The sequence below is a fragment of the Echinops telfairi genome, unplaced genomic scaffold (genome assembly GCF_000313985.2).
Source record: "Echinops telfairi isolate 266 unplaced genomic scaffold, ASM31398v2 ScPeMD7_7475;HRSCAF=8513, whole genome shotgun sequence".
In the NCBI taxonomy this organism is placed as follows: Eukaryota; Metazoa; Chordata; class Mammalia; order Afrosoricida; family Tenrecidae; genus Echinops; species Echinops telfairi.
Window position 1 is genome coordinate 3,469,899 of NW_022111379.1, and position 9,911 is coordinate 3,479,809.

The window sequence follows — 9,911 nt, forward strand, 5'->3', positions numbered from 1 at the left end:
CTGAGTGGGTTTCCTCCATCCCTCCTGGCCTGCCACGCGGCCCACAGGCACTTGCAGCCTTCTGATCGCAAGCCTTAACCCCGCCCCACCCCTTCTGGCAAAACAAGAGCCGGACTCTGAGCAGATCCAGCGCTTGGCTCGGGCCCCGCCCACTCAGCCAGCTAGAGGGAGGAGGGGAGGGGCTGCGCGCAGAGACAGCAGTCTGGAATGGTACCTTGAGCAGGAGAAACGGGGTGATGACGTTGTAGGCCATGTGGAAGTAGTCCCCCACACTGGGCTTGTTGAGTGGAAACCATTCCAGAGGGAACACCAGCTGGGGGGGCGGGGAGAACAAGGTGTTCAGGGTCCCCAGGAAGTCAGCTGGGTCCCCTCCACATACACTTCTGTGATCTCTGGGAATCCTCTTGGCAACCCCAAACAAAAGGTATTACGACAGGGAAACTGAGTCCCCAACCCTAGAGGAGGTAAAACGACTTGTCCCTAGGTCCTAAATAAATATAAATGTCCCTGGATCCCAGCGTGGACATCAGGTGATCTCCCCTGGGGCTCAGTGATGCTGCCACCTTGCTGGATAATCCTGCGCAAGTCCTTCCCTCTGTGAGCCTTGATGGTGACACAGTCTCCTGACTAAGCTGGTGGCCGGTTTCTCAGCCCAGGTGTGGGGAGACGCTCTCGCCACTGAGGGATGGAGCCTCCCAGAGGGGCTGAAGGCAGTCTGCACAGTGAACCGATGCAGTAACAAGTCCAGTCCAGTCTCCCATCCCTAACTCTATCTTGCTGTTAAGAAGCAGGCAGGCCCGAGGGCAGCTCCTCCCCTCCATCTGTCAAGTCTTGTCCTTGTCCTGGTCAGTGTGAAGAGCCGGTGGCATAAAACGCCAGTGCTTCTAGTGGGCGTTGACTGAGGTGTATGAACTAAGACTGTCAACTAGCAAGTCAACATGCATTGATTTTGAATCTGACACGCCCCATTGGATGCAATCTCAACCTATTTTTTTCTCACTCTGTATATTTCTTTATCTCTTTCTAGACCCATTATTTTGTGGCAGTGAAATCAGAAAGGCAGCTTCTTCAACTTTACAGGACTGGTTGAGTAAATTATCATGCATCTTGACTAAAAACAAAATAGCCCAAGCCATCTAGTCGATTCCGACTCAAATTGACTGTAGAGAATTTCTGAAGCTTTGTAAATCTTTTGGGGAACAGATAGCCTCATCTTCCTCCCACGGAGTGGCTGGTGGGTTTGAACTGCTGTCCTTGTGGTTAGCAATCCAATGCTTACCTGACAGCACCTTGACCACAGAAGATTAGATGGCTATTAAGAGAAATCCTTGTATGGCTATGGAGAGATATGACACCTGGAATTGTCTAAGCCGTGTGTTTTTAAGTATTTGTAAGAAGGATAGGCCCCAAACTGTCAGAGGTAGTTCTGGAACTGGTGCAGGGCACATCTCACTGACTTTATTTGGTACACTAGGGTATGACTTGGTTTGTTATGACTATATTACTTCTTTATGAACATTTGTGCTTGGGTTTTAGTTATTACAAACACGGGGGAGGGGTGTTTATGTACATTTGGAAAGCTCCGGTGTACACAAGACAGGCTTGGGTTTGCTCAGCATCTCTGAATCCTCCTCTTGCTGGACAAGCCTCGGAGGCTCTCCAAGTGGACCTCATGTAGGGTTTGACTGGCTCCAGCAACTCTAGGCAGGAACAAGAAAGTGACCTGCTCAGCAGGCGACCCCCATTAGGCCAGCTGAGCCGGAGCCTTAACGAGCAGGGAGAGTCATGCCTGGGACTCCGCCTTCTCCTCACTCCTGAGTGTCCGTTTGACAGGCAGCTCCTGGGGCTGCGAATAGTGAGGCTTTCAGGTTGAAAGGGGGCTCCGTGCAATCTCAACAGGAGAGGAGGGAAGGCCAGAGGACAGTAGCTTGTCCAAGTCACCCCTGCACACCTGACCAGGTGTTCTGATTGCTGCCTCAGTGCCTTTTCTTTTTTCTGCATTTAAAAAACAGGATGATGTCATTACATACAGTCTGCAGCCAGGAGAACCAGCTCCTGGAATAGACCCTTTGCCTTGACCCCATTGTCAGGACTGATAGCCCTTCTTCATTCCTGCAAGTCTGCAGTCCTTCCCGTGAACACAGATTTGTTACTGCCTTGCCACCCGTCAGTTCTCCTGCCACTTAGGAACCTTTTCTCTCCTGTTTAGCATCAGGCGGTGGATATGTTCCGTGACTCCTGCTGCTTAGCCAAGGGCCATTCCCGATCCTGGACCGGCAGGGTTGAGTTTCCTAGTCCCTTCCAGACTCTGGCCATTATCATCAACGTGGCCAAGTACAGCCGTGGTGGCAGACACTACTCTCCTGTGACGGGGATTACCGTCTTGGCAGATTCTCCGGAAAGGTCTTTCCGTGGCAGGAGGCATGATGAGCATGTTAGGATTCCTGAAACATGCATGGCTGAGCTGAACCTTGCCAGAAAGGCTGCGGCTGGGATCAGATCCTGGCTCCTGGCCTGGCTGGTTGTGCAACCCTGACCCACTTACCCACCCTCTCCATCGCCAAGTGTCCTCGCCTGGACAGTGGGGATCATGTAATAGCGCTGGGCTGAGAATGAAACAAGTTGGACCTGTGGAGCGTTCAGCGCAGCGCAAGCACTCCATTACATATCAGCAGCCTCCATGTTTGCCTTCTGTTACTCCTTCAAAGAACTCCAGGGGGCGGGGCTGATGCACGGGGCAATTTAAATCAACCAGCTGCTTTGAGGGAGAAAGATGTGGCAGTCGGCTTCTTTCATGATGGACATTCTGGAAACCCTCTGGGGCAGTTCTACTCCGCCCTATAGAGTTGGAATTGGCTCGGTGGCAGTGGGTTTGGGTGGAGGCCACTCCTGTATGTCAATGCATGAAGCAGCCTTGAAGGGAAGGAGACAGTTTCACCAGATGGCACAAAAACATATCTGAGTCCCCAAGCCAGAGTAACATGCAGAGCCCGCCTCTACCCGTCTCCTTTAGAGAAATAATCTCTCGGGCCTTGGGGAAGGGCAGTGGGGATTTGAGTCTCCCACTCCTGTACTATCATCTTAGTGGCCTGGTTAAACCTGGTCGATCAGTTTATTATGTGGGCTTGTGGTGGTCAGGGCACATGTCTACCCAGGTCCCCCAGGCCTCCAACATGCTGGCAGCTGCCCAATGTTCAGTTAAAGAGCTATAGAGCTGAAAGTATCCTGGCCTGTTCTCTCAGTTGTTGGTAAGGGGAGGGACTTGGCCAAGGTCACTTAGCTAATTTAATTAAATTTAGCTAAAGTTTGGAGTTGGCAAGGTGAACAATTTGAAACCATGAGTTACACTCCTGTAGAGAAAGATGAGGTTTTCTACTTTTGTAGAGATTTGGTTTCAGGAACACACAGGGCAGCCCCACCCTGCCCGGTAGGGTTGTCATGAGTTGGGACTGACTTGAGGGCAGCAAGTTGAGAAGTCTCCCCAGAAGAGCCCTTGCAATGCAGAGGGGTAAGCCACGGGCTGCTAACCACAGAGTTGGCAGTGCAGACCCACCAGCTAACTTCTCAGAGAAAGATGGGGCAGTCTGCTTCCTGTAAATATTTACAGCAGTAGGAACCCTACAGAGAAGACGTTCTACTCCATTCTAAAGGGTCGCTATGAGTTGGAATCAACTTGAAGGCAGTGGGCTTGGTACTGTGGGTGGAAGTCTCCTTACTCTTGGTCTGAGCGCCGACCGTTGCTTCACACTCACCATGGCAATGGGGCGGCCAAAGTCCAGAACCCAGTTCTGCAGGGTGAAGTAGAACCAGAGGTCAAGGTGGAAGGGAGCCGTGCGGGCAGCCTCATCAGCCTTGACGGAGCCATGCCTGGGAAGGAACCAGACGAGAGGGTCAGTTCTTCATGCCACCTCCTGTGGCAATTGCCCCTCAAGGGAGGAGCCTCAAGGAGGGCTGGGGTGACACACGGGGTAAGTTGCAGGGGAAAGGTTCTCGCTGGAAACACTAGACTGCAGCGGGCCAACGCTTAGCCTCAGTGCTTCGGGAAGAACTGACACAAGGATAATAAGGATGGACTCTCCCCCAGGGGAGGATGGGAAATCAAAATGAAGCAAAGGTGCACATGTCGCTGGAAAAATGTGAGACCCGATCATGATGATAAAGAGCTACCCTTCACTGGGCACTTTCAACATTCCAGGACTTGTGTTAGGTCCTCACACGCATCATCTCCTTTAACTCTTTTAAACCCTTGAAGGTTAGGATAGTCCTCGCTTATAAAAGTGAAAAAAACACTCTGACCACAGCGTTAAGCAAGTTGCCCAAGCTCACTCAGCCGAGGAACTTGACCGAAAAGATTAGGCTCCCAGAGCTTGTATTTTTTTTTTTCAGAGCTTGTATTTTTTAATTCTCTCCCATCACTGTGCTCAGTGATTGGTCCCTGGGATAGGTATGCGGCCCTAGGTGGGCCAATCACAGCCCTCTAATGAGATTTGTCATATAGAGCCGTTGATGCTAGAGGGGGAAAACCAGTCAGATGGAGACAAGCAGCCAGCTGGGGCAAGGTGACATGAGATGTGACAAGAAGCGGAGCACCACCTGACAATACATCTTCGGGTGCTTGTCCCTCCTGCAAAGCAGTTTGCCGCATGCTGCTCCCCGATGAGCTGGCCCAGTGCACAGCGCCCTCCTCTGGGTACAGCCATTCCTACAGCCCCACCTCAGGGAACAGGGCATGTGCTGTCACAGGCCTGCAGAATCGCAGCACAGGAGTTGGCTCTCACCTAGACTCTTAGGCCACCCACCTCCCCAGGAGAGTCCAGATCCCCACTGCAGCACCCTACCTGGACCCCTCCAGTGACAAGTGTCCCAGCCGCTCGCAAGATGCCCGAGCTGACTTTTATTGTCCCATTTTGCCAGGAGGAGTGGTGTGACTTGTACCCGTAGTCCCCAGCGTTCTCAGCTCACTGCCTGCCTGGAGCGTGGTCATTCCCGGCCGGAAATAATTTTTTTGGCTGTTGGCTTTCCATCAGTAACTTTCCAGGATTATTTCCCTTATCTCGAGAATGGTCCACATCTGCAGGCCAAGGAGACGAGCTCTTGGGGGAGGGGAGGGGGTTATCATCCTATTGCCAGAATGCTCCTTAGAAGTAAGGATGGCATGACTTTGTCTTACTTACTTTGGCATGTCTCCAGAAGGGCCCGCCCCTGGGGAAGGGCATCCTGCCTGGCAGAAGAGGGTCAGCAGAAAAGAGGAAAGCCCTCAGAGAGAGGGGCTGGCCTAGTGGCTGCAGCAATGGGCTCAGACATGGCAGCGATCGTAAGGATGGCGCAGGGGCCGGGCAGCGTGTGTTCTGGGCCCAGAGTTGCTCTGAGTTGAAATGGACGTGAAGGCGCCAACAGCAACTAGGTAACAGGGGTGACAGGTGGGTGGGTCTTTGCTAGCGATCCGCTAAGTCTCACTACCCTCTCTCCTCAGTTTCCCTCCCTTACTGAGTGCCAGCTGTGCGGGGCAGGAATGTGACTAGCACCCTGTCATTTACTCGACCTGTCAACTTGGGAGGCAGGAGTGTCACCTTCTGTCCTAGGTTGAGAGACGGCAAGGGGATGAGCCAAGGTCACCAATCAGGAAGGCGCTGTAGGACTATACCTTTTGCTACCCATTCCCCCCACCCCCACCCCTGCCTCCTCAGGTAAGAGATGGCATTTCCTAGGCCACAGGGAGGGCCTGTGATCCAGGGGACTTTTCCTGGAGTTGGGGAAGAGCTGGTACTAGGGTTTTAGGGATGAGTCCAGGGCAGCCTGTGGCCCAGCATCCAGTCTCAAGGGACAGTCAGGTGTGAATGGAGCATCCTTAAGGAAAGACTTGGAGGGCAGGGGTCGAAGCAGCCCCGACAGTGTAGACGTTCTGAGTTCCTGATAACCCACCTTTGCTAAGGGTATTGCAGCTCACTTTGGACTTCTGTCGCTTACCATCAATCGAGACAAAGCATGCAAGATAATTATAGTTACAGAAGCGCAGATAACTATGATCAATGCTGACAGCTTGGGAGTAAACATACAGATGACAGGAGTTGGGGGAAAGGGTGAGGAAAGCTAAAGGTATGGGCAGGCATTAATATCATTCTACAAGTGGGACAGCAAGAGATGCTGCTTATAGCAAACTCAAACGGCAAACTCAATGCCATCAAGTTGATTCTAGCTCACAGCGACCCTATAGGAGAGGGTAGAACTGCCCCTGTGGGTTTCCAGGACGGTAACTTCTTTTTTTTATAAATCATTTTATCGGGGGCTCTTACAACTCTTATAACAATCCATACATCAATTGTATCGAGCACATTTGTACCTATGTTGCCCTCATCATTTTCAAAACATTTCTACTTGAACCCTTGGTATCAGCTCCTCTTTTTCCCCTGAGACTGTAACTAGTTTTGGAAATAGAAATCTTATCCTCTTGAGAAGTGGCTGGTGGTTTCGAACTCGCATAATCACTGTACTATCAGGGCTCCTGGCCTGCCTGTAGCAATGACCATGCAAAGAGGCTTATGCGCCTCCTCTAAGGCTACAAAGGTAACTGTCATGGACTGAATTGTGTCTCTCAAAACCTGATGTCACAGTCCGAACCCCTGGTGCCCAGATGTAGGGTCTTTGAAGATGTGTTCAGTTGACAAAAGGTTATAAGGAATGGGGTGGACTTAATCCAACCAGAGAGGTGTTCTATAGAAAAGGCAGAGCGAGACAGATGAGGGGGCAGATGGCTCATGTGAAGATGCACCTGTAAGTCAAGGGGTGCCTGGGATGATCAGGAGACAAGAAAGGACCTTCCCTACAGCAGCAAGGCAGCGAGTCCCTGCCGACACCCTGGATTCAGACTCCTAGCCTTCAGAACAGTGAGACGCTTTCTGTTCTTATCAGGCAGCTGATTTTTTCCCTTTGTTACAGCAGCGCTTGGAAGCTAACACAGTAGCCAGCAGACGTGGTGATAAAAAGAGCCATCATGGGAAGATGGGAGAAGACCTAAAAACCAACCCCGTTGTCATCAAGTTGGCTCCAAGCCATACAGACCCAATCGGGCCGAGCAGAACTGCCTTAGTTTCCAAAGCTGTAATCTCCTCTGGAGACGCTTTGGTGGCAAAATGGGCTACTTGGTGGGCCAGGTCACAGACAGTACACCTAGGGAAAGATGGTTTCTAATCCTGTAAAGAGTAACAGACTTGGAACTCCCCAGGGGCAGGTCTACCTTGTCCTCCAGGGCTGCTCGCTACGAGTCAGAATTGACTCGATGGTAGTCCGTTTGGCGTAGAACGTTTTACAGAAGCAGACTGCCACATCTGTACCCCTTGGCGCGGCTGTTGGGGTCAAACGGACTGCCTTCAGCGAGTGCTTAAGCACTGCATCAGCAGGGCTCCTTAGGGAAGGTAGCAGTGAGCCGAATGGTGGCAGGAAGTCAGTAGGTCCCGAAGACCAAGAAGCAGTAGTGAGCGTTAACACTGAAGAGCGTTCATATCCCAGCGCATCTACTAACCAGCTCTTGAACAAGTTACTTAACTTCTCGGACCTCAGTTTCTCCATCTGTAAAACAGGAACAATAGATCTCACCTCAAGGGGTGAGGTGAGTGAATAGTACAAATCTTGTACTTAAAAATATAAAAAAAGTGGCTAAGGTGGTTGTCTCTGGTGCAGAGCAAGGGGTGGGGAGAGGCCGGTTGCTTTTGACTCTTAAACACTCTGCTCTGTACCCTTTGGTTGAACCATGGGCATGTCCTACTTCCATGGCAGTACAAGAAACTGTCTAACACGGCAGTTGGAAGCTAGGGGTAACGAGTGCCTTGGCATTAGGGGCAAGCAAACAAAGCAGTAGGGGTAATGCAAGCATTCTAGGAATTGGACAGGATGCTTCTGCCCTCCGTCTTGAGCAGCATCCTAGAAATGAGCCCAGACCGACCCACTGTGGGGAGGAGGCAGCCATTCCCTGGGAGAGAAACGGCCCCTCGTGTCATCTCCCAGGGGGTGGGGTGGAGGGAGGAGAGGGTAGCTTGGCAGGTGGGACCCTCGTACAGAAGCAATAAGGGACAAGACTTCCTGGCAGTCAAGATGGAGTACTACGAACAGAAACCGGAGTCTAAGTTCCTGCCAGCCCATGACATAGCCTCTGTGGGCCTCCACTTCCCCGCCTGTGCATTGAGGGTGCCGCCTGGCGGCTTACTGGGCGATAGTGAAGACTGAGTGAGAGGCTGGACAAGGCAGGAGCGGGTGCCAGACAACGTGGTGACCACACCTGATCCCCACAGGCTGTTCTAATCAGGGCAGCCAAAGACCCTCAACTTGATCACAACAGAGACGGCCCTCAGCCATAGAGGCTCCTAGGAGAGACTTGGCAAGTAGACTGGGGCCTACTTGGAAGGAGAAGGGCACATGACTCATGTTGTGGTCCAGTCTGGGCTCCGAGACTCAGTCTAGGCAGGCTCCTGAGCTCATCTGAGCCTGCTTCCGCTTCAGAGAAACACCACCTTGTAGGTGAGGCAAGACTGAGGTGCTGATGGGTTAAACACACAGTATGTAATCACTACACTGTTTCCAAGGGAAACGAAAAAACACACAGCCCTTAATCCAGTGGTTCTCAACCTTCCTCATGCCATGACCCTTTAATCTGTTCCTCATGCTGTGGTGACACCCCCAACCATAAAATTATTTTCGTTGCTACTTCATTAACTGTAATTTTGCTATTGTTATGAATCGGGCGACCCCTGTGAAAGGGTCATTTGACCCCCAAAGGGGGCTTTGACCCACAGGTTGAGAACCGCTGCCTCAGGAGCAGGTGCGTGTGTGAGTCTCCGGCACCTCACCTTATCCCAAATCACATCACAAACTGGCTGCAAGCACAAAAGCTGAAACAAACCTACTGCTATCAAGTCACCCCGACTTGCTGGGAGCCTATAGGCCTTATGTTTAATCTTTCCCACCTCTTTCTTCTTCAGCACTGCTGGTGGCTTTGAACCCCCCAACCTTTAGGTTGGCTGAGGAGTGCTTTAGTCCCGTCACCAACTGTGCTCCCTGCTCTAAGCACACACACACAGTACTCAAGCCCCTTCCATCTGTGTGGAATCAGAGCCACGTCCTTGCCCTTTAGGGCAAGAAGCAAGGTGGGGCAACTGAGGGGCCTGGCCCAAGAGTCCACTTCCAGGGTCCCGCCCTGCCCTGCCCTGCAAGGGAGTGGTTCCTCCAAGTCCTGCTCTTGGCACTTAATCTAGTCTCAGCCCTGTGGCCCTTCACAGTCAGTCCCCATCCTCGGCCACTTCCCTGTCTGAAACCCCACGAAGCTCCAGCGACGTGTGCATCGCACTCCTTCCCGTTTCCCAAATTGTCTCCTGGGTAGAACAGCTTCTCTTCCTGTGTCCTCTACCCTCCCTCCCTCCCAACTTCGCCTTGCCCGCCTCCTACGTGCGCGGGGCAGCGCTGAGCACATCGAGGTGCAGAATGAGGTGCAGCTGCATGAATGGCACGGGCTAGAACGGAGGGGGTTTCCAAAGGGTGGCTTCCCAGCCTCGTGATTTGCTGGGTCCCCCCCATCCACCCCCTCCGTGAGTGAAAAGCAATCCAGTCGTTCAGGTGCGATCGCGGCTGGGAATTTATTTTCTATCTCAGGTAATACCGAATTCGAATCCATAGTTTAACCCCTTCTCCAGGTGACTCCTGTGCATTGATAACCATCCTTACGTATACGGAATCACCTATAGATCTCGGATTCAGGGCTGTCTAGAGTAGACATGCAAAATTCTCACGGGGGTGCTCAGCCAGGAACGAACCGGTTAGAAGCCCGCTAGGAAGCAAAGGGAAGCCTTCAGTTGGGGGCAGGGGAGATCCCCTGCGGAGGCAGCCGCCAGCCCACCCCGTCCCCGCTCCATCGGGCCTCCGCC

At 52.3% G+C, this 9,911-nt stretch overlaps 1 protein-coding gene across 1 annotated transcript in view; it reads right to left on the reverse strand.

Moving 5' to 3' along the window:
* CLN6 (CLN6 transmembrane ER protein) overlaps positions 1-9,911 on the reverse strand; it is a 50,194-nt gene that overhangs the window by 4,695 nt on the left and 35,588 nt on the right. The window contains exons 2-3 of the mRNA XM_004711941.4: positions 3,753-3,867; positions 215-313 (exon numbers count right to left, since the gene is read on the reverse strand). Coding sequence (XP_004711998.2) covers positions 215-313; positions 3,753-3,867 — 214 coding nt within the window. The remainder of the gene's footprint in view (positions 1-214; positions 314-3,752; positions 3,868-9,911) is intronic.